The sequence below is a fragment of the Cricetulus griseus genome (genome assembly GCF_003668045.3).
Source record: "Cricetulus griseus strain 17A/GY chromosome 1 unlocalized genomic scaffold, alternate assembly CriGri-PICRH-1.0 chr1_0, whole genome shotgun sequence".
NCBI lineage: Eukaryota > Metazoa > Chordata > Mammalia > Rodentia > Cricetidae > Cricetulus > Cricetulus griseus.
In genome coordinates this window covers 144537505-144563287 of record NW_023276806.1, presented here as the reverse complement: position 1 = coordinate 144563287, position 25783 = coordinate 144537505, and the positions used below count along the sequence as shown (strand labels likewise).

General features: G+C 36.6%; 1 protein-coding gene across 3 annotated transcripts in view; it reads right to left on the bottom strand.

The window, feature by feature from the left end:
* The window catches only part of Zdhhc17 (zinc finger DHHC-type palmitoyltransferase 17), a 54725-nt gene that overhangs the window by 5624 nt on the left and 23318 nt on the right, over positions 1 to 25783 (bottom strand). For 2 of the 3 annotated variants that reach the window (XM_027392439.2, XM_027392440.2), the window contains exons 4-14: positions 25202 to 25279; positions 24554 to 24698; positions 21383 to 21447; positions 20609 to 20771; positions 14016 to 14141; positions 10814 to 10956; positions 9576 to 9676; positions 5296 to 5420; positions 4388 to 4450; positions 1722 to 1815; positions 597 to 680 (exon numbers count right to left, since the gene is read on the bottom strand). In XM_027392439.2, coding sequence (XP_027248240.1) covers positions 597 to 680; positions 1722 to 1815; positions 4388 to 4450; positions 5296 to 5420; positions 9576 to 9676; positions 10814 to 10956; positions 14016 to 14141; positions 20609 to 20771; positions 21383 to 21447; positions 24554 to 24698; positions 25202 to 25279 — 1187 coding nt within the window. Of the gene's footprint in view, positions 1 to 596; positions 681 to 1721; positions 1816 to 4387; positions 4451 to 5295; positions 5421 to 9575; positions 9677 to 10813; positions 10957 to 14015; positions 14142 to 15314; positions 15423 to 20608; positions 20772 to 21382; positions 21448 to 24553; positions 24699 to 25201; positions 25280 to 25783 lie in introns of those variants that run through there. The other variant, XM_027392441.1, reaches the window with a different exon arrangement.

Genomic DNA, 25783 nt, shown 5'->3' with positions numbered 1-25783 from the left:
CCAAAGCATCTTTCTGCTACACCGTCCATGCACAGAAGCTCAGAAACCAGCACCTCCATCTAATCTCTCAAAGCACTAAGCCCACTTATAAAACAAGTGACAATTTATCTTTTAAAAGTAACTCCTGAGACCTGCTAACACAGCCCAGTAGGCAATAACTTATACCATACTTTGCAAAATATTTCAAGTTTATACAAATTTGACTGTATGTTTGCTTTCTCAACTGTTTGGTGGGAAAGAAGAGCAAGTAGTCAGTGGATTACCCTGGCTACAAGAGCAAGCACATGAGTGTGGAGTGCTGGTGAGTCTTACCCAGAAGCTACTAGAGTAAGCACGTGCGCATGCAGTGCTGGTATGTTTTACCCAGAAGCTTTCAAAGCCTACTAAACTAACAAAAGACATGAAAGGCGGCTCACTGACCACTGTTTGCTTGCACTAGACACAGAACATATTTTCCTTTATGTTTCATTTGATGCCCTAAACAATGAAGATTTTTAAAAGATTTTATTTATTACAGTAATTTGTTTAATACAGTAAATGTAATCTAAGTATATAAATACTTGTGTTTTAAGAAGGCAGGTACTAGTTGTACTCACAAGAAACACAGCCATAGATCATCCAACAGATCATAAAAAGCAAGAAGAACAGGTATCCCATAAAGTACCTATGGTTGCCTGCACCTAAACAACACAGAAGCAATTATGTCAACTGAGAAAAAACGACTGGGAACACACCTTCATCAGGTGTGCTATGACAGATACGATACAACTTGGACAATAATCAATACATCCATTACTTATTTTGTGGAATGCTTTGAGAAGATTGATTTTTTTTGTTTTTATTTTCATTAACCATGGAGTTTATTAAAGGGGGGAAAGAGCGAGGGGGGGGAAGAGAGAGAGAGACAAAGGGAGAGCGAGAGATAGAGAGGGGGGCGAAGGGCAAGAGAGAGAGCCAGCGTGAGGACATTGTTTTAGTAAATGTTTTTAAATAAGAATGCTGGCAATTACGATCATGATGTGATGAGATCACTGGCAACCATTCTGAAGGAAGGATCCCAAAAACTAGCAAAACATAACTATGGCTTTCAATCCTATTCTTATGGTGTAAGTGTCCTGTCAAACCCATTCCATCTTCCTTTTATAACCCTTACAATCACGATCTCCTCTCCCATGGTCACAAGTCTTTGTAACCATTTCTTTTCTACCTATCACCCTTTAATCTCCAAGCCACTTTCAGATCACTGACCTAATCCTCTCAGATTGCACCAGTGGTGTGAGGTGTGTAATTCTTCCTACCTGTCCCTCTTCTCTGTCTCTGCACATAACTTTTCAAATATTATTATTGCCTTGCTTTCTCCAGTTTTCTTCAAATATCATTTCCCTCATCAGACGAGTTTCATTGTTACTCAGTGGGGAAAGAGGACAGTAGACACCAGAGAGAATGGACAGTGAAACAGTTCGACTCTTCCTGACTGATTCTTACACACACACACACTTACACACACACACACACACACACACACACACACACACACACACACACACACACACACACACACACACACAACCATACACATACATGCACCTTGATTGAGTTGCCATACAACCAGGAAGCATGTGGGGTATAAGAATAACTATCTATTTAAATCCTGTATGTCAATAGTTATCTAATAGTAATTTAAGTTAACAACATTCTAAGAGATTGCTAACACAACTTACCTACACAGTTACCCACCCATGGGCAATGATGATCAAATTTTGCTATGCAGCGGTTGCACACACCACAGTGTTTGGACCTCACCGGCTTCCGAATCTATTAATAAACATATTAAAGTATTATAAAAAACATTGCATTAAAAAAAGCTGACCAGGAGTGGTGGTGCATGCCTTTAATCCTAACACTCAGGAGGCAGAGGTAGGTGGATCTCTGTGAATTCGAGGCCAGCCTGATCTACAGAATGGGTTCCAGAACAGCCAGGACTGTTACTCAGAGAAACCTGTCTCAAAAACAAAATAAAGCAAGAAAAGCTGAACATTTATACTTTCAAAGTAGAACTGTGAAAAAATATAACTGTATTTCTGAGAATTATACCAATATTCCAACCAATAAAACCAAAACTACTGTTAATTTGTTCAAAACAAAAACAATAGCAACAAAGACGGTAAAATATGAACTCTTAAAACAATTTCTAAAAGAGAAGGAAAGAATGGAGAATGGAGAACTGATTTACAAAAGGTAACCAGTGAGCTTTTAGGGCTGTTTCTTCTGGGACTGAACACTGTGTGCAGGACAAGTGTTCTATGGCTGTCCTAACTCTCCAAAAATAAGAATAAAGTTCATGGGGTTGGAGAGATGGCTCAGAGGTTAAGAGCACCGTCTGTTCTTCCAGAGGTCCTGAGTTCAATTCCCAGCAACCACATGGTGGCTCACAACCATCCGTTATGAGATCTGGTGCCCTCTTCTGGTGTGCAGATACACATGGAAGCAGAATGTTGTATACATAATATATAAAATAAAATCTTTAAAAAAAAAAAAAAGAAGAAAGGTCAATTTGTTACAATAAAAGATGACACAATTTGTATCTCATGTTTCTAAACAATACAAACATCAGCACTTCTAAACTCTTAGAAATTCATTTGGTTGATGATCATGATGCTGGTTGCCCTTTAATTAAATTTCTTTTGATAAAAGGAAGGTTGCATTAAAACTGAGTAAAACAGCTTTTCGTATTAGAAATCTTTAATGAAGGCACCTTCCCCAAAATAACAAATCTAGCAAAAATAGTTGTGTTCTCTTTAACTGCCTCCTGTAATCTCAAATTAGGTTCAGCATTTCCCCTGCTAGAACTGACAACCATATGGATTTAGTAGTCTTATTTCTTAACAAAAAGCCATTATTCTGGTCTTTATAAGCACTACAATGCTATTTATAGTACCTCTCCCTCTACTGGGTATGCTAAATCAGCCAAGGGGGAATCTGGTGTAAAGATTCCCAAGTCTCCTTCATTAAATGACATTTGAGGAGGAGAAGAAAAGCACCTTACAAGAGCACCAAATTTCAAACAAAAATGAAACATTAAAAAAAAAAAAAATCTGATCCTTAACAACAAGGTAAAGGGTGAGTTGGTCTCAAGGTTCTTAAATATAACACCCTTGGCCTGTAACCAACTAACTCATTTCTAAAAATCCAATCTGCAAGTCTTCTTAGGAAGTCATCTATTTATCTATGTAATAAATAATTAAAAGCACACACCACAGAGTGAAAATTATGTCTTTATAATAGGATATGCTCTATAATGAGGAATTATCCACCAAAAAGTACATGGTTTACAATACATAATAACAAGTTTATGCCACCATGATAAAAAGCCACCAGTTATTTATTTAACAAGAAAACTTCTATCTACACTGACTATAAAATTTGCATATCACATGCAAGCACACATGGTATATGCATGACTTTGTGGAAGCTGATTATCTTCACAGAATAGCAGTGTATCACAATAAGAAACAGTAACAGTCTTCTATATTATCCATGGTAAAGCACAGAAACCAAACTTGTAAAATAATACGCGCATGTGCAAAAGAATGCAGCCAGTGCTCAAACATCACTGCCAAAAGCAGAGCAGTGTGCACTCTGAACACCCATTCACAAATGGGAAATTAAGCTGTTTAAAACCTTCCCATAATCCTAAGCTATCTCAACTACTTTACTAATGCATTTACTATTATGTACTAATAACAAGACATTGGTTTACTTTCGCTATACAACTTAAATGCATTTAGTTTCATGTATGATTTGGGGGAATGTAACCATGTGGTAGTGTTTAAAGTGTTTTCACAAATACTGTAAAATAATCAAAAGTTTAAATTTAAAATGTCTATGATAAAATAGTCATAACTGTAACTGATTTCATAAACAATACTTTCAAGTCTTAATGTATGACTTGATTCAAAACAACCACTTTTAAATTAATGACAATGTAGTACTTTAAGTTGCTCAGATACTTCCAGATAAATACTTGTATTTGTTACAAGACTATGTTGTCTGAAAAATAATCCATGGGATTTTGATACTGTGACTTTTAAACTCAAGAATTTTTAAAAACTGTACCTAAAACTTGATTTTAAACAATAGTGGGCTTTACATTTTGAAAGATCAAAGAGAGTGAGAGCAGATATAAGCAGGGCTCTGATGTTTGGTCAGGTCTGTACCAGGGAAGGCACACTCTAGACAGACATTCCTTCACCATTGCCCTCTTCTCCCACAGACTACATGATGATGGGGAGTTGGGGGAGGACTCTCTCCAATACCCAGCACTCCCTCTATGCTGAGATACTGTCGGGAGGAAGAGGAGAGAAAGAAGAGAAAATACAAATATTACCAAGCAGGTACTGCAGAATATACTGAGGTCCAGACTTCCAGTCTCTGCAAGTTCAACTATTGTCTGTGAATTTAAAAAACAAAACACTTTTACTCAAAATGGAATAATGCTCACCAACTCTTTGTCATTTCTATGAATCAGTAGACATGCCATCTTTATGAGTCTTTTTAAGCTCAAATAAGGTATTCTGACTGAGGCATTCTCGCCATCCCACTACTGCATGAAAACCAAAGAACATCAGCACAGCAAGTCTATATGGTCTTTGCAAAAAAAAAAAAAAAAAAAAAAAAAAAAAAAAAAAAAAAGGTGAGGAGACCACAGAATTTGCTTAAGTCAGTTAATTATGGGCAGGAATGATTCATTAAGATTTGTTTCCTTTTTAAACAAGCTCTCTGGTTTTGTTTCCTTGTCTTAAGATAGGGTCTCCTGCAGTTGAGACAGGTGCTGAGATTACAGGTGTACTTCTCCCCACACCAGCTAAAATAGCTCTTAAAATAATCTAAAATGCCTGGTCCAATTCTCTATTGACATGAATTCAGCTTCAAGCCCCTGAGTCGTGGAAAAGGACATCCCACATCAGTCATATTCAGAGAAATGCTGGCTTCTGGAATGGGGCATTAGTACTGTCAGTTCACTGCCTTTCTAGCCTGACAGCTAAGTCACCCACCATTCCTTGGGTGGAGGTTAAAGAGGTTGTTTCATTTGTGTCATTCACCTCTGAAACCAACAAGAGCACTCTCGGTAAAGGAAAGGAAGGTTAACCTATAAGATGTAAAGCCAGGCATTTCAAGGGCACCAGGGTGAACACCACAGAAAATATGGACAGGAACAATTCTGCTTAAGATGTCATTGATTCTAATCTACATCTCTACCATAAATATTGAAAAACTAGCCGTCAACATCACCACCTTTTTCTTTTGTTCTTCTGTAGCTTTAATGATTCCTGGATCTGATTTCCAAGACTTTCCAAAATTGTAGAAAAGTGCAACACTGTTAGCAAGGAAGGGAAGGTGAATAAATAAAAAGTTGAGATGTATCCGAAGTTAAGGAATCTAAGACAGAAGTTTTTAGATAGATTTATAATCCATATGGTGTTACCACACAGAACACCTATCAACCAAAAATGGTAAGTCTTCCTAAATCAAAATATATTTCCCATAATGTTCATAACTAAGTACAAAAATGTAAAATATGACTTTTTTTTTTCTTTTCAAAACAGGGTCTCTCTGTGTAGCTTTGAAGTCTGTCCTGAAACTCTATCTGTAGACCAGACTGCCCTCGAACTCACAGAGACCCACCTGCCTCTGCCTCCTGAGTGCTGGGATCAAAAGTGTGCACCACCATTGCTCAGCTAGTCACAAAGTCTTAAATGATACTTTAAAAGTCAGTAAATATTAAAAAATTCAGTAGGTTAATATTGCTCTTGACAAAATGAAGGTATTTTCACAAATTTAAGACATACTTTCTTCTTGCACCAAAACTTTTATATATTATATAGATATATAGATACCAAACTCTTCAGATAGCTGTGCTGATTAATTTTAATTGTCTACTTGACATAACCTGGAGTCATCTGGGATACGTCCCAGTTAGGGATTAATCTATATTAGGTTGGCCTATGTATATTTCTCTGGTGGATTTTCTTTTTTAAAAAATTTTTCCTTTTCATTGACTTATATTTATTTTCATTTATCTGTATCTTAGGGGAGGGGGGAGGTGTGTGTGTGTGTGTGTGTGTGTGTGTGTGTGTGTGTGTGTGTGTGTGTGTGTGTGTGTGTGTGTGTGTGTGTGTGTGTGTGTGGGGGGCTGTGTGTGTGTTAGTGCAGTGCCCACAGGACAGGTGAAGGCACTGGATCCCTTGGATTCTGGCCTTCTGGAAGTACAGCAAGATTAACCGCTGAGTCATTGCTCTAGCTGCTCCAAGCTGCTTTTTACTAAGGGATCACAGAAATAGAAACAAAACTCAATAACAGCATAGTTACATATTTAAAGGGTGCATTTAACTACATGAAAGCCAATAAATATAAATTTTCTCCTTTGCTTTCTTTCGAACATATTCAAGTTGATGTTAATTTTAGAAAACATATTTTTAAACCTTCCTAAAACAGAAAGGTTTTACCTAATAAAAATACAACAAATGTACCAGGCATTTATAAATATAAAAGGTGCTGGAGAGAAGGCTCAGAGGTTAAGAGCTGGCTGGTCTTCCCGAGGTCCTAGTTCAATTCCCACATGGTGGCTCACAATCATCTATAATATAAATACAAAAGAATCAAAAACTATAAAAAAAATATTGCTAAAGCAATAAGTGTCCTGAAACAAAGACTATTTGGTTCACTCGATAGCATTTTCAAGATGTGATGTAGGAAGAATTAACATATGACGAGGCTGAAAGATTTCACTTCAGTATGTACATATACTGCTGATATTTCTCATGAAGGAGAGTTATAGTAAGAATCTGAATGAAATAATCCCACGTGTTTGAACATCAAACAACTACATCCAATAAGAGAGAAGCAGAAAGGGGAAAGATTTACTATTAGCACCTGCTAAGTGATGCCAATTTATAGCCCATTAGTGGCACAGTACCTGACACTTCTACACTAGCACTAAGAAAAATTGTTGCCAATTTTTCAGGCAAAAAACATTATTTTCCTCTTGACTATGAACGTTTATGCTCTAACAGTCCACAGTGAGAGACTGAACTCACCGCCATTAACATTTTCATTTCTGTTTACAGGGGTGGCTGTGGCAGGTGATCACAGCTCAGTCCTGTGTCAGGAAGAAGGAAACATCAGGCAAAACCTTAGGAGGCTTCGGTGCAAGAGTTCACAACGAAGTCTTTTCTCTTGGGCAAAGAAAAGGTGGATAGAAACAGCCAGCTCAGACAGTGAAGTGGTATCATCTTGACACCAAAGGGGACAGGAAAAACCAACAATTACCCCACAGTCTACCACAGAAAACATGAAAGTCTGGGTAAATTCACTTCAGTTAGTCATAGGAAAGATGAAAGATGAAGAGAAATGACCTAACAATTACATTAGCATACATTCAATAAAAATCAAAGGAGAAAAAAGGTTATATAGCAGCCATTCGCCAAAGAATCCAGTTTCAAAGAAAACACCCCCTAAGGACAAAAGCAATTGAACTGACAATGTTCCACAATCATGTTTAACTGCAAGGGCCAGTGAGATGACTCAGTGGGGTGAAAGCACTTGCTGTGCTTCCCACCCTGGAAGAACAGAGCCAACCCAACAGTGGCCTACTGACCCCTACCACGTACCATGGCAGGAACATACTCCCCCATCCCCATACCCCTGGTGCTCATACACAAGAATAGTAAAAGGTAAGTTTTAAGTTTAAATATGAACCCTAGCAAATAATTTAAAGATAAGGCAATAAGACAGATAAAAAGGGTGCTTCCAGAAGAAAACAAATTAAGACCAAACAAAACAATTATATAATCATAAACTAAGGAAAACTAAGCACACACAGAGCATAAAAAGGCTGTTCTCAAACTCTCAATCCTACTTCAGCCTCTGAAGTGCTGTGATGATAGGTATGTGCTACCATACCCAGAACATTTTCAATCGTAATGCCTTCTTTCTTGAATAAAGGTGGGTTTCTATCTGCTTGTTTATCTTTGGAATGCACCCAGCTTCAGTAGGAACAGAGAAATGAACTAGGCACTATGAGTACAAGTCTAGAGATGAACTGGTCCCAAAAGCTAGCGTCTATCCTGTGGGTATGCAGGTTCCTTACATCTGCATGTTTACAAGGTTCATTTCTAAATGTCAACCTTACAAAGGTTAGAAGAAAATGCTCTTTAAAAAAAAATGCCGAATTAAAAGATATACATATCAAAGTGCTTTTGACTTTCAGTCATTACATACTGATGCTAATAAAGTTCAATGTATAAGAAAGAAACCCAAACCAATATACACATAGCAAAGCCTACAAAATAACAAGGAAAACCTGACAGTGCACAAGGAGAAATTGCTAAACACATCAATATGTCAGAAAGTGTAACATAATTCTCTCCAGTGGTAAGTGTGGGTAGTGACAGAATGACCTGAGAACAGAACGCCTGGTTTATGCACATTGTGCTGAAAAAGTCCATCCGATATTACTTTCTAACTTGTTGAGTTAAAGGACAAACTGAGAACTTAAAAAGAGCACAGTGGCACAGGCCAATAGTCCAAGGTACATGGAAGCAGGGGCAGAACTCCCTTGAGAATAGGAGGTCAAGGCCAGGCTGGGCAACATCATAAAACCTTCTCAAAACCAAACAAGCCACATGATGTGGTAAACAGGTTCATGTATACTTACGATCCCAAATTATACTGTTTTTATGCCAGGTACAGTGGTGCACACCTTTAATCCCAACACATGGAAGGCAGAGACAGGTGGATTTCTGTACGTTCAAGGCCAGCCTGGTCTACATAGTGAGTTCCAGGACAGCCAAGATTATTTAGAGAGAGACCCTGTTTTGAAAATGAATTTTAAAAAAATTCGGATTTTATATTGATAATTTGGTGATGTCAGCACATGGTATATGTTGATATGAAATAGTACTTTTTTTTTAATGAAGCAAAAGAGATTCAGTATGTGTAAAAGGAAATTAATTGCTACTTACTAAGTTTAAAAAGAAAAAAGTGAGACTAAGAAAGTCCTTAGAAGCCAGTATGGTAGCTCATGTGTGTAACCCTAATACTTGGTTTAGAAACTGAAGCAGGAGGATTGCCATGAATTCAAAGTGAGTTTGTGCTACATAACAAGACCCCACTGCAAAAAAGGGGGTGGGGTCTTTAGAGAAAATAGCTGTATATTAAAACATGGAAATCACTGATAAAAACACTTGACAGCTCTCAATTCCAGCTTTACCAAAGACAGTGATTTGGCCTTGGGCTCCTAAATTTTCCCACCAATCTAATGAATTAACACTAGCTTACAAGGTATGTTTCTTTAAAACTGAGTTAATATTGGCTGATATTATTTGTGGTTGTTAAAAACAGATTGTAAAAGCAATCTACTACATATAGATATTTACAACATCATTTAATTAGTTCACATTTTTCTAGGAATACTGCTTCACTGTAATAGATCATGAGTTCAGTCCTGATGTCAACTCAACCATTTGCTTGGAGAAGACTATGCTTTACACACATCCTTTTACAGCAAAGGATATCATTCCAAAACCAGAAGAACCATGTCACGTACATCCAGAATTTGGTTGCCAAATATATCCCAAGAGGCAATGCACTGTGCATCGAATGATCAAAAAAGGACCTGTAAAACACACATTTTATAAAATATAAGTGCTATATTTTATTATAAAATGAATAGAAAATAAAATTACAAAAGCAGAAGATACTTAAATACTGAGATTGTTTTCACAGTAACAATGAGTTCAGCAAGATTCTTTAAACCTACCAAGAACCAGATAATATCCCACCTACTTTGCAACTTTAGAATTTCAGTGTATTTCAACTGATTGCACTTTAGCAGTTAGCAACTTCACTATCCAGCACATTATTCAGGGACGCTAGGATTGTGGCAAATGAGGACAACAATGCTCATCTCTCCTAACCTACTCAGTTCATTTCAGGTGGGCACATCTTCTCAAGTAAAATGAACTGGATGATTCAAGGCATCTCAAGGCCTGTGTTTGTAAGACTTAACACTTAGGAAGAAGTACTGATAAACCTCAGTACAAACAGGACCCTTTATCCATGTCGATCAAATAGTCTTGATGTTTTCCTATGTAATGATCTGTCAGAGCTCCTAGAATATTACAGAGATGAATTAACCTGCAGCCAGCCTTCTGAAAACCAACATTAGGGATGACTAGTCATTCTTATTCCTGTGTGAATTATTTCCAATGTCTTCTCTAAAATTCCAGTGGAAATGAGATGCTAAAAGAAGGCAAATGAGACAGGAGTGGCAGTCAAAGATACCTTCCCAGGTTTGCTGAACAGGGAATTTTTAGGGCAAAAAGACTTAATAAGTAAGAATATGGTCAGTGCTTAAAGCCTACTTCATGACTGTGTAGACAACAGTCCACTCTGCTAGTAAAGTCCAAACTCATTGTTTTTAATGCCATTAGACAAAGGCAATACTACAGCAAAGCAAGTATAATAATTACGTAAAAGTCAATAATACACATTTACAGTTCAATAAACTCAAATTCATGTTTAAAGAAATAGTTTAACCATTTCTAGAAATGTACTTTAGCTTCAAAAATCATTTGCTACACTTTTGTCATTAAAGAACCTTTTAAATAATTTTAATAATGCTAGAAATCCTAAATAATTTCATAAGTTATCAATAAATACAATATTCTAAACATAGAAAACATTAATTTTAACATATCAGGGTACAAATTATATTCTTTCATAAATTTAAAGTTAAAAACAATATACTTACTTGGAAAGAAACTGTACTGTAGCCCAAACACCACCATACATTAGCCCTTTAATGAGCCAAGAATCAATATTTAAGTCTGCTATAAACCCAACCAGCCAAATAACTAGGAATGGAGTTCCTAGCATTACTTTCTGTCGAAATTCCTGTAAAAAACAAGTTACAAAGTTTTTGTACATTTCAAATGATTTCAATGTTAACCACAGCTATCTTTATGAAAGTATACAACCAAAAGTAAAATTCATTTATTCAAATTTACCTACAGTGTTCAGGTAGTACATACAACCTAACACTCTAAAAGGAGTTTTGAAGATTGTAGAAAATGAGAATAGAAGTTGAAATTATGGGAGTGAGTTCTACACAGCCAGACAAAAAAGACATCAAACAGTAGGACAGGTTAAGATGGCAAGTTATAAAATAGTCCATAACTCAACACCCCATTTTAATAGAGGCTTTGCCAACTACAATCAAAATTACCATGTATGGTCTTACAACTTTTTCACATACATAGAAAACTGAAGATGCTCAACTTGGAGAAGGCATTCAAAATGATATATAGTAACAATATATTAAAGCTGTAAAATGAAATAAAGAAAAAAGTCAAGGCCAATGCCATAGTTCAATGGGTAAAGGTGCCTGTCACACAAATCTGACTACTTGAGTCTGATCCCTGAAGTCCACGATGAAAGGAGGAAACTGATTACCAAAAAATTGTCCTCTGACCTCTACACATGTACCAGGTCTGCAATGGTATGTATACATACATGCATGTATACACATACACATACACGCACGCACGCACGCACGCACGCATGCACGCATGCACGCACAAAGAATCACACATATAACACAAACAAAAAATCACCAATCAGCAGAGTTTCCCAACCCACAGAATGTAAGGATAAATAGGTTGTTGTGGAATATTAGTTTAACTAGGCAAAGATGTGTTACATTTGTTTATGCTGTATTTGTTTAACACTGTAAAGATGTTTTGCTTTGCCTGCTTAAGGCACCTGGCTAATCTAATAAAAAATCTAAACTGAACAGCCAATGGCTAGGCAGTAGAAGGATAGAAGCAGCTGGAAGGCAGAGAGAATAAATAAGAGGAGGAATCTACACTCAAGAGTGAATGAGAGGAGAGATCAAGGGAAAGAGGGAAACGACCGGGGCCAGCCAAGCAGACAGAATGGAATAGGACATATAGAATAAATGAAAGGTAAAAAGCTCCAAGGCAAAACGTAGATGTTGAGAAACAGGTTAAATTAAGTTATAAGAGCTAACTAGAAATGAGCATAAGATAAGGCCAAGCATTCAGAATAATAAGTCTCCATGTCATGATTTGGGAGCTGGTTAGTGGCCCAAAAAGATGCTCATTAAATTTGGCACCCAATATGGGGCCTGTATATTCACATAGGGCCTGAAAACAACCCCCCCCCAAAAAAAATCAAAACAAAACAAAAAAGCAGATACAGCACCTTTAAGAGCTTCTGCGGTACATCGAGCACTTGAGTAGCTGGAAGCTAAGTAAAAACACCCGCCAGACTGCAGGCACCAGTTTCTGCTCAGGTGCTTGAATGCAGCTTATAGTTAGACAGAGCTTCTAGGTGAATGCAACTCTTGGCAGGCTCATGGGGCATAAAGCTCTGCTTTCACGAGCAGGGCAGAGCCAGCCACCAGTTTGTTTTGGTTCACGTGGTCAGAAAAGGCTAAAGACACATTATAAAGACAGGTATATGGGGAAAAAAAACTAAACAGGTTACAGTGTGTTTAAAAATTTATTTAGGCTTAAGAAAGAAAAGGAAATGGGTACAGTCAGTCAGTTTCTGAAGGACTGTGTTATTTTACAATCTCACCAGCAACATTTGAGCAATTCAGTCTTTCTGTATCATCAGACTTGTCTTTAGACTTTTTTTGTATCTCTGTATATGTGCATACTTGAGATAGCATTTTGCCATGTAGCCCACAATGGCCTGGAACTCTTGATCCTCCTGCCTCAGCCTCCCAAGTGCTAGATTATATATACCTTTAATCCCAGAACAGAGACAGGCAGATCTCTGTGAGTTCAAAGAAAACCTGGTCTGTATAAGTTCCAGGCTGTCCACAGATACACAGTAAGATCATGTCTCAAAAACAAAAAGACAAAACCTAACATGTTTAAAGCTACTGAAGGAAAAACAAGAAACCAAACTTCTAAACTGAAGTCACTGTAGTACACACTGTTAAAACTGCATGACAAGATAAAGCTCTCCTCTGTGTGTGTGTGTGTGTACAGTGTGTGTGTACAGTGTGCAGATGCATGACAAGATGAAGCTCTCCTGTGTGCATGTGTGTGTGCAGTGTGCAGGTGCATGGGTGAGGGTGCACATGTGGAGACCCTGAGGCTGACATCAGGTGTCTTCCCTATCGCTTCTGACCTGATATACAGACCGAGTCAGGACCTGTCTGCTCTTCTGCTGTTCTGACTAGACAGCTTACTCCATGGATCCCCTTCTTCTGGGGCACTGGGATCACAGGGTTGTGGGATGTGACCCACCCACCCACCCAGCTTGAACGTGGATTCTAGGGATCCAACCTCCAGCCCTCATGCTTGGGAGACAAGAACTCTACTTGCTGTACCACTCTCCAGCCCCTGAAGCTCTTTCTCTCAATGTTAGGATTTACTTTTTATTTTTGTTTTTAAGTGTGGGGTAGGAAGCAACCCCTCTAGATCCCAGAGGGATTGTAATTACAGGGTGCTGTGAGTTGCACTATGTGGCTGCTTAGAAGTGGGCCAACAGCCATAAATGTTAAAACTGAAGGTTTGTGGAAGAAAATGGACTTTCTATGAAAGAGCTGAATAGAAGCTTTTTCTCTGAAAGTTACAATACATCACAAAGAACAAAAGTCTCAGTTAATTAGAGCCATGTACTCAGTTTAAACTCACATTAAGATTAAGATGCTTCACAATTCATTATCACATTAACAAATGCACATGCACAGGGAATGCTTTTATCTACAAGACCAGTCAAGTTTAAACCCACTATGCATCCTCCTAAAGTATCATACAGCACAGACAAGAAACTAAGCTAAATACCCCATCTTATTTTGGCTGAAATAATAACTTTAAAAATGACATCAGGGAATGTAAAACTTAAGGTGTGTGAAAATTTACACCAAGTAAGCTACAGACTGAAGACGGAAAGAAAGCTTTTTAGCCACAAGTTACCTTATCAGCCTTCAGCTTTCTAAGGAAAGATGGGTTGTCGTACCCTTTCGCTTGCCTTGCCTCTTGCAAATGGTTGATCATCCACACGTTTTTTCTTTGCTTTGCCAAATCAAGTGCTGATTCACCCTGGTAATGTAAGTAGAAGATATTCATATTAAAAATAAAACTAATATTTTCATTAATAACTTTTAAAGAAATTCCATAAAAATAAATTGACTACATACATTCATTGACAATGATTTCTGACATCGGATAAATCAAATCTAAATCATTACATACCTGTTATCATTTCCCATTCAAAATACAACAGAAAATATATTTTTTCATCTTATGCTATAGATTCCATTTTTGCTTGCATTTTGACAAATTAGAAAGCAAATCAAAAAGTAGGTATTTAGTACCTGCTGGATCAGAGGCTATCATTGAGCTTATCAGTTAGGCATATCCTTATAGACCTCACTAACAATATGGAGTGCTGTAAAACATCCTAACACTGTACCAAGCTGTCACAAGTCTGCTTTCCTTCAGTGATGGAGGGAGCCTTAACAAGAGATTAGGGGAGGAAAGAAAGGCTAGCTTCTACTTCAACTATTGTACTGGCAGAAACTCATCCACCCACAGAGAGATTCCTAAAGAGGACAGCAGAGTGACTGAAAGGAAATCATTTCATTCCAGTAGAAGCTACAAAGTCCCTTAATCCTAAGACAAGAATGCAGGGTACAGTAACAAGTCAAGAAACAGGAAGCACACAACTTAATCCTAGCTGTTCCTTTTTGCTTTTGTTCATTTAAATTTTCTATTTCTTCTGTAAATTAGATACCTACATTTTCAGTCTATTTAATATCCTCTATTTATCTGATTCTTTAAATAATAAAAGATAAATTAAAACTGGCAAAATTTGAAGAATGATACTCATTTTTTTTAAAATAACAATTGAAATTTTACTCAAAATGCTGGAATAAAAAAAAAAAATAAGCAGGGAGTCCTAAGGCACTTTATTTGGAAGAGATAGTAACTTATCAAGTATGGAACACGGTCTTAAAAAAAAAACAAAAATTAAGCGTAACACTACCATACAGCAACAAAGAATTATAAACAAACAAACAACAATAATAAAAAATTTCAAAAGCCCAAGCAGATTTTTAATACAAAAAACCAATGGTATTTAATAAGGAATGGGCTAATCTAGGTGAGCCTTCTACAAATAGGGATATTTATTTTAGATATTCCTTCCTTATTCCAGAATTCCATCACCTAGGTTTTCAGAAGCAGCTAATTAATCCAAACTATAAATATTACCTGAATAATAGCAATCCCTTGGGTAACAACTCCCAGAATATCCTGCAGTTGCCTCGGTCCAGCTGAGCTCCCCTTCCACTAGAGGGCCATGTGACACCTAAGGATTGCCTAGACAGAAAGATTGAGGGAGCTTTAAAAACCTTTCAACTCCACTAGTCATCTGACCATGTTCGTATAGTTGTTTTATTCAGCTGGTAAAATAAACAAACAGTTCATGAGGTGTACTAAAACCAGGTTTCAGAATCAAGTCTATATTTGATTACTCCATGTTGCAGCCAAAATAGTAAATAATACTAACAAAAGTAGCATCAGCAAGAATCCACATGGAGTATTTATAGACTGTGTCACTGGTAGTAAACAGAAACTCTTCAGAGGTTTTGGTTGAATAACCATGGCTAAGGTGGAAGATCACTTGAAGTTATGCCTTAGTGGGACTGCATCTCACTGTCAAAACGGACAAACACTAGTTAGAGACCATTGAGGTCCAGGGATTCAAGAGCTAATGAACAACTGCATTCTCCAACGAGTCTCACCTCCTTCCAAGAAACTACAAGAGACCCTTCTGTCTACTTGCATCCTTTGATGGTTTTAGAGAGAAAAGATTGCAAATGCTGGGGGAGCACTCAAGTCAATTTTTCTTCCCAAATTAAATTTTCTAACTATAACTACAGGATAAAACCTTTAAAAATTAACAAAACCACTATAGTAAAAAAGAATTATGACATAAGCCATAATTTGTTTCTTTATTCTTAGTACACAAATGACTTTCTAACCCTATGGTTAACATTTAACCATAACCTAGGGCTGTAGCTGTAAAATTCTTTTGACACTTATCCAATGAAAGTCAATGATCTTCTTCCCCGAACCCAAAATGCTGCCAATGATATTTTAAACAAGTCTAAGGGGTGTATGAGTCTATGTCATCCTAGACCCTCTGTGAATCTCATCTAGGGTATTTTGCTTCCAAATGCCAACTTTAAAATATTTTTAAGTTATCTATTATTAAAATAGTCCTCAAAATAAGCTGTCTTATTTTGATGGAAGAAATGTCTTATATATTAAAGGAATCTAATTTATCAAACAAGTAATTTACAGGAGCAATATCTAGTTAACCTAGACAGATTTAAAAGAAACTTAACCTTACTTTTAAAGCAACTACTTTAGGAAAGGAACAAATAGTTAAATGATTATAGCCCAGAAAATGTTTGTTTTATCTTGTCTGGAGAATATAACTTTTTATAGTTTTTAAAATCAAATCTAGACTTGTAGCTACATCCTTACCTTTGAATTCATTTTTATTTTACATTTTTAAAGACATATTTATTTTATTCTGTGTATTAGTGTTTTGCTTGCCTATGCATACATGAAGAAGGTGTCAGATCCCCTGAAATTGGAGTTGCAGATGGCTGTGAACCACCATGTGGGTGCTGGGAAATGAACCCAGTCCTCTGCAAGAGCAACACAAGTGTTCCTAGCTACCGAGCCATCTCTCCAGCCCCTATAATTCTTTTTTAGTAAGATGACCTTTCCTAGTATTAAAAATGAAAACTGAAATAAATAGCTGTTGTCAAAATTAAGGACAAAGAATTATATTGGAGTTTTTAAAATGAATTTTTCCTTTTCAAAATTTCCAGTAACCTAAATAATTAGCTTTGAATGGTGCACAGTGGAAAGGCAGCACTTCATGCTAAATATTATCAAAACAGCATGCAATCCTATCATCCTCAGCCAAAATGGTGCTTTCCCTCAGTATCCACAACCTCAACTGTGTGAAAAGACAAGGTAACGGAAACAAAAGCTGCACCACCGATGTTGTCTTCTTTCATTCTCAAACCAATCCACTATGTCATTCCTACTCTAAGATATTAGAGATAGCATCTCATCCTTCCAGTACATCTCCATCTCTACTTCTTTGGCTAAGCTCACATGATCCTTAAAAGAAGAACAGCAAAACAGCAGCCTAACTGATCTTCCATCTTTCTACTGTCTTAATGATTCAATGGCTTCTTCAACCAAAACAGTATCTAAAACAGTGCATCCTATAGCAGTCTACACAATCCCTCCTGTATCCCAGGACTTAGAGCGTCTATGTGGTCTGGCAACTGCCTCTCAAGGCGCTTCTTGCTCACTGTTGTTCTAAGCCAGCCTCAGTTAACACACCTAAAACTCAGCATCGTACCCTCCTAGGCGTTGTAGTACTTGTATTTCTTTACATGTAAAATCTGTTTACCATTTATCTCTGCACAATTTATCTTTCTCATCATAACCTTTAAAGAAAATAGCATCTCATAGGAATCCCCATATCACTATCACCTTCTAACCCTGCTATTCAGTTGCATCTATTATTCATTTATTTATAATTTTATTTCTTTAACAGAAATGTATGTTCTGAGACAACACAGACCTTAATCTGTCTTGAACATTGAGACAACCTACTATTGAATGAATAGTTACTGAATGAATGCAAGAATGGTTTCTATTAGAAGTGGTGACTGCCCTTCAAGTATACAGAGAATGCTAGATCCCAACAGAAAGAACATTTCATTCTTATTTTCTCCTTTTAATTATATGAAAAGAACATATAGGAACAAAAATCTTTCTTAGCAAAATGGACAGATATTTTCCTCCCAAAACTATAAATGTTGGGTGAGCAAATGAATTATTTCTTTAGACTTAATTTCCTTTAGCTATGTTACTATAGAAGGTATTACAAGAGCATTATACTTGAAATCACATTTTTAGGCTAGAGAATGTTACTCAGGGGTAGAATGCTTGCCTAGCAAGCATGAAGTTCTAGATTCAGTCTCTAATATGGGTGTGAGGATTTTTTTCTTTTTAATCAATAGTCAACCATGAATCTGTGTCAGATAAAATAGTTATTAAAAAGGCATGAATCTAAATAAAATGTCTACAGGCATATTAGTAAGCTCAATCACTTGGCATTGTAGACTCTACAAGGTATTCTAATCTTGGAATCATATAAGTAATATGCCTGAACCAAGAGCACACTCCAGAAAAAAAAAAAAAAACCCTCTTATCATTATCTTTCTGTTGAAATTCACTATGGACTTTTCTATCTTACCAATGTTAAGGGTTTATGCAATGGTTAGTGCGGATCACAACTTTTCATTAATTATTTTAAAAGATGTTAAAATTTTTCAAACATGTTACAAATACTTAAAGATAATGACTGAATTGTCCAAAGGTTTTATATACTGTTTTCAGAATTATAGAACAGTATAGCCATCTTGCTTTCAGAATTATTTGCCATACTGGAGTTCCATTACATTAATATAGCAATTAGGAAAAACCAAACTGAAATTACTTGCTGTACAAAAATTGGTTCTATTTTTTTACAGTGATGTAAACAGTATCTTGAAATATATTTTTAGTACATGAACCTCAAGACTGGGCATCTGGAAGTCAAAGAGAGTGAGATGGAAAGAACACAGATGGTAAAAGTGAAAGAATCTCAGTTAACTTCCCTAAGGGAACATTGGGCAGATTTACTTGGGAATCTTTCTTATTTTTTTGGCCTGGGCTCAGCATGGTTCATTAAAGCCAGTGTTAAGAACTTTCAGAGCATCCCCTTAAAGTTAATTTTTGCAAAGGCAAATATTTCTTTATCATTTCTGAAGTAGCAGAAGAGTACACTGGCTGTCACAAATATCAGCTTAGGCAAAATTGAAGACTATGAAGATCTTCGTTCTTTAGCCAATAGCTTTGCTAAGGGTCCATCACATGTCAGTCATTCTGGTGTGCCAACTTTCCCTTTCTTGTGTTTAGTTTAGTGGACCATTCTGATCATCCTGGGCAGAAACAAGACTTAGAACTTTAAAAAGTAGAAAGAAAACATATGTTTTTATCAAATTTATAGTTTATAATATTTAAACTAAACTCAAAATTTGTAATTAGACTAGTTTCTAAAAATTCACTAAGCTATGAAATAAAAGTTAAAAAACAGAACAGTCCAAGCCATTTTTAATAGTCTAACCTTCTCTTCTTAAAGTAACCCAGTAAAGGAAGAGTTTCCACTAGAACATAAAGAGATGCCTTGATCCAGCAAGAGGTACCTACTTCATGATTGGCTATTGCAGATTAGTATTAGCTTAAACTCCCTTCACATTTAATTAGCATATATTCTCTAAGCATTTATAAAGCATGGCTCAGAAAATACTACAAATTACAACTAATCCTTAAAAACATTTGTCCAAAGACAGTGATTCCTGTCAATACTTGTAATTACTCTGATTACTGCTAAAGGACACAGTGGATCATAAGTCCTTAAGAATGCAAATGATAACCAAAACCTGAGAGTACCAACAGAACCAATTTTTGACACTTATTTATATTGTGTTTGCCCGTGCACAAACATATGCCACAGCACACCTGTGGAGGTCAGACAACTTGAAAGTTGTCTCCTTCCACCATGCCCTGAAGGAAAAACTCAGGTCATCAGACTTGGCAGTCAGTGCCTTTGCCCACTGAGTCATCTTGCCAGTTCCTCAGCAGTGTCTCATGTTTGTAGACAATTTATGATGTCTACAAATTCTAAAACCTCAAAGTGTACATGTTAAATTATACTTGGCTTAGATTAATTCTGTATACTTATCCTGGATTAAGTCACTACTCTATAAGCATCATAAAGGGTTTTATCAAATTTAAAAGTCTTATTCTTTAAAGAAGTTTCTAAAATGACCAAATCAAAGAATGACTACAATTTTTATGAACGATGTATCCTCATTACTGCTGTTATTATTATATGTGTGAAGGTATGATACACACATGGATACTTGTGCCATGGCATGCAAGTAGGCCAGAGGATACCTTTAGGGAGTTGGTGCTCTCCTTCCACATCTTTACATGGATGGGTTCTGGGAGTCATTCATCTTAGGTTGTCAGCCTTTTACAAACAAGTGATTTTACCAGCTGTGCCATTTGGCTGATGGGATAATGTGTTTTGTAACTATAAACTTACATGTAGTTATATTCTTAAGAAACCAGAAAGCTACTATCCTTCATTTATAGAAGTTAGAAGCATGTAATTTCTAAAATCCACTACAATTCCCTAATAAAAAAAAACACCCCAAACTAAAAACTATTTAAATATCGTAAGATGAAAGTAAACAACCTAAGTTTTGAAAACAAATTATTTTGCAGAAGCAAAGGCTAGTAAGTTTCTTCTAATGTTCAGACTTTAAAAAAAAAAAAGCAAACAACAAAACAGCATGTTTTATGTAGAGACTCATGTATATTATTGTCTTCTTTTTCCTTCAACAGCAGGAAATATTTACCTTGACATTCTGGGCATCCACATTCCCTCCAGCTTCCAGAAGAAGACTAATGACTGTGGTGTTCCCTGCTAGAACTGCCCAGTGCAGAGCAGTGTTTTTGTGATACTTGTCACCAAGGTTAACTGAAACATTGAATGTTAAAAGCAATCTAGTTGGATCCACACTGAAAAGGAAAAAAACAAACAAACAAACAACAACAACCCTAATTTCAATTATCGAAATCATTACAGAGACTACACTGATTGTGGCTGCATTCTCATTCCATCTTAGAACACATCTATTCTAGCCTCAATAATATTACAATCGGTAATTAAATAATGTTTTAACAAGACCTATCATGTATGCACAACCCTATATAAAGTAATATGGTGCCAAGAGACAGAATACTTGGTCCTAACTTTCCTACTTTTAATCTAAGAATTCATGTTATTAACACCTACACTTTAAAGAATAAAAAAAATACTTCAATTTGGGCTGATACAAAAATGATTACAGACAACTTAAAAATGAATATGTAAAACTTTACAATACAATAGCATGAAAAGTTAATTACTTTAAAAAGGAAAACTGTTCTTCCACTTCACAATTACGAGACTTATATACTGAGCCAAAGTATAGACACCAAAACAGGCCCAGAGTAATGTCTGTTCTGCACTAGTCACTGCTACCAAAGCTTTAAACAGTTCCAAGTGTAACATGTGCTGGTCTTTCTAATCACTTGTCTCACGTTGTGTCATACTGAAGTGATCTGAGTAGTCCATAATGATTACATACCTATGTGTTCTATAAGCAGCCCACATTAAAGGCGTCATTCCATTCTGATCCATCATATCTACATCCTGATAATAAAGTCAGACAGCAGAATTTTAAGATCCTAGCCAAAATCAGTTGGAAACATCTAATTTGTACATTATACAGTCTATAACATTACTACTCAATCAAGAATGCTTTATGAAAGTTTCTCTCTTAACTTTAAAATAAAGTGCTGCCACTAATTAGTCTGATTTAGAAATTATGCTTTCAGTTTATGCTTTAATGCTTTACACTTAAAGATCTTAGCTATTTTACAGTCCTCAAACACTATTATTACACAATCTTAATTTAGAATAATTAATAATTTAGATAATTCACAAGATGAAACTTTCCATGTGATACTGTTTTAAAGTTTTCATTTTTCAGAAGGTAAAGATATACCATAGTTTTATATCTTAATTTCCTTGACAATATTTAGGCATTTGTAAATAAATACTATACCCATTAAGTCACACAGTATTTTGTCTAAATATTTTAAGTATGTATTGCTGTTTTTATGGAGAAAAATTACTTTAAAAATTTAGATCATCGTGACAGTGGTGGTACATGCCTTTAGTCCCAGCACTTAGGACGCAGAGGCAGGTGGATCTCTGGGAGTTCGGGGTCAGCCTGGTGTACAGAGTGAGTTTCAGACAGCCAGGGCTACACACAGAAACCCTGTCCCGAAAAACCAAAAATAAATAAATAAATAAATAAATAAATAAATAAATAGAAACTTAGATCATAGTATTTTATCTTTTATATAAAACATGCTAGTAGAGGTTATGTTTATTGATCCTTCAGGCATTTCTTCCTATTAAGTTGCTTTATTTTGTGATAGTGTCTCATCCTGTAGTCCAGGCTGGCCTGGCATTAACCATGCAGCCCTGCTGGGCTCAAACTTGTAGTGGTGCTCCTCCCTCTCAGCCTCCCAAGCAGTGGGAGGCATGTGCCAACACACACCAGCCCCATTTGATTTTGTGTGCATCAGTGTGTGTCTCTCTCTGTGCTGGATATGTATATGTGTACAGGCACACTTGTCCATAGATGCTGGAGGAGAGGCCAGAAGCAAGTAATAGTTATATCTCCCTTTACAGCTACCCAGTCGATTTTCTGAGACAGGGTCAGCCTGGCTAGAGAGTCTCAAGAGCCACCTACTGCAGCAGGGGGATTACCTCATCACAGCCCACCTGAGTACACGGCTGCACAGCTGGAACTCCAACACTGAGCTACCTCCCTAACTTTATTCCCTCAATATTGTTATAACCTACCTATTTCTCCAGATTTTAAAAGAATAAATGAAATGAGCCAAGCGTCCAAATCAATTGCATTAACAAAAAGACAATGAACACTCAAAAAAAAAAAAAAAATCATATCATTTGTTCTTTCCCATCTAAGAGGGTATAAGAAAGAAACTAGGATAAGGATAATCTCCTATGACAGTTTCCAAAGATGGTCCCTATAGTATCCACATCCTTGTGCTGAGCTGACATCCTCCACACTCAACACAAGCTGGAATGCCCAGCTTTAGCTGACAGAAAGAAACGCTGTTTTGTAGGTGAGGTCAGCGGAACAGCTCCTGTCTGTGCTCCAGAAGTCTACTTCCCTGTTGAAGAGTGGAACTGTGGAGTCTGGACAATGTACGAAGAAGGGCAAAGGGCTAGCTGTCCCAGCATGTGTCCCAGCTAAGAACAGGCTTGGCACTATGGGGCAGAACAGGACTCCCTGAAGAGAGGCCAGAAGAGGCTAATGACAAAGCACAGGCCAGCTGCATCAGAGATTATAGCATTTTAGACATGATGGCTGTACAAAGTCCTTTGAATTTGCCTAGAAGGTTGTGAGTGAATCCCAGATGTCCAACACTGACTGTTAGACTTAATTTTGCTTTGTTCAGGCTGGGACTACACCCTGCTTCTTCCTTCCTGGAGTCAGAAAGTATTTAACTTGTTATTTTTTTATTTTACAGGAGCCCACAAGTTATGAGACCTTGAATACTTTAGAGAGACTGTGGATATTTTAGAGAGAGACAACTTTTTTTTTTGGTTTTTTGAGACAGGGTTTTCGCTGTAGGTTTTGGAGGCTGTCCTGGAACTCTCTTTGAAGACCAGGCTGGCCTCGAACTCACAGAGATCCTCTGCCTCTGCCTCCCGAGTGCTGGGATTAAAGGCATGCACCACCACTGCCAGGCGAGACACAACTTTTCAAATATATATATATATATATACATACATACACACACACACACACACACACACACACACACACACATAGATACAGACTATGAGACTTTGGAAGTTTGGAATGTGTTTTATATTGTGATAATGTTAACATGCTATCTGTTCCCATCAGACTGGTCTGTGGGCAAACCTGTGGTGCATTTTTTTGATCAATGACTGCATGGGAAGGCCCAGTTCACTGTGGGCAGTGCACATCTGGTAGTCTCATAGTACTGGGTGCTGTAAGAAAGCAGGCTGAGCACACCATGAAGAGTAAGCCAGTAAACAGTCTGCCCTCCGCAGGGTTTCCATAAGCTCCTGCCCTGACTCCCTTTAATCATGAACTCTAATGGGAAGTGTAAGTAAAACAAAGCCTTTCCTCTCAAAGTTGCTTTTAGTCTTGGTGTTTTATCACAGCAATAGATTCTGACAATATTTAAGGGAAATAGTTAAAGTAAAAATAGATTATAAATTTTCACTTGCTTTTCACTACTTATTTCTATCATACTAATAAATTAAAAACCAACTTAACAGAATTATCTAATTTGTGACTTATTTGCTTTGTGTTCTTTTTGTTTTTTTTTTTTTAAAGATTTACTTATTATGTATACAACATCCTGCCACAGAGGGCACCAGATCTCATTATAGATGGCTGTGAGCCACCACATGGTTGCTGAGAATTGAACCCAGGACCTCTGGAAGAGCAGTCAGTGCTCTTAACTCTGAGCCATCTCTCCAGCCCCAACTATATTTACTTTTAAGTACACTAAAAATTCGGTATCAAAATAACTACATTTATTTATTCTCTTCATTCAACAGAAAATAGTACCTAAGTATTCCCAGGTATTACAAATATAATGCTAAGAATATCAGGCATTTAAGTCATGAAGAACATCTAATTAAAACACCAATGCACTATTAAGACAATTTTTTTTACCTGTCCTTTTGCTATAAGATAAGCAACAATTGAGGTATGTCCAAACTGAGCAGCCAAATGGATACAGCTGCATCCTTCCCCATCAATTAATGAGGGATCTGCACCGTATTTCATTAGTTGTACAACCATGGATAAATGGCCTTGTCTAAAAAATAGAAAAACAAACATTTAGACATAAAGTCATTTCAAAGACAGTCTTCTGGAAAAGGGTATACTTGAGGAAGGTAATGGTGGGAAGTTAAATCATGTATTTTATGGAGTTGCTTTAAAACAAGACATGGGAGTTTATGGTTCTTGAAAGTCTTAATGGAACAACAGCCTTGACAACTTAATGAAAACAATCTTAACTTCCTTAAATATTATAATTACTATGTTAGTTCCATTCCAATATGACCCTAAAAGTCCCAAGAACTAACCAGTTTAATTATAAACACACACACTTTCAAAGTATTACATTTACTAATCCAAAATGCAATCAACCCTTACAACTGGACTTGCATTTTTCCCCCAGGAAAACTGTAACTCTGATTCCAATGAAGACAACACTGGGCAGCAATCAATAATTAACTAAATAAAGTATAGGCATATCATTAAAAACAAAAGATAAAGAAGCCAAAGGGGCAGGGTGAAACAGAAGTAAATGTAAACCTTGTGGCCCAGTGCAATGGAGTTGAATTCAGGTCTCCTCCAAGTTGATCCACAATAGCACCTTTCGAAATATAGTATCTGTAAAATAAAATTTGTAATAATTTAGATAGTTTTCATCTTCAACTTTAGAAAATTATGTGGAAAATAAAATGTTTTCTACTTGAGTTATCAACCTATTTTGTACCTTTAAACAGTTTTTTAAGTTTAAAAGACATGTTTAGAAGGATTTCATATTAAACACATCACTATTTTTGTTCTAGACAGAAAGGAAATGATTTTTAAAGCTATAAAAAATGCCAAATAATCATAGAAAAAAGGTGATCAGACAATCACAAGTATCTGAGCAGCACAGAAAACTTTGGAACTGAGTAGCTGTACATCCAAGAGCCAAGAAAGGTGTATATAACCAGTAAGGACAGCTTGTGTCAGCAGTGCTTACTGCTAGTGATCCACAGTAAATGAGTTTTGAGTTTACACACAATAAAGCAAACTGAACTTTTGGGGAGAACCCCCTGCTCACCATCTTATACCTGATAACTAGATATAAACAATTAAAACCAGATGTATCAGTGGAAGGGACAC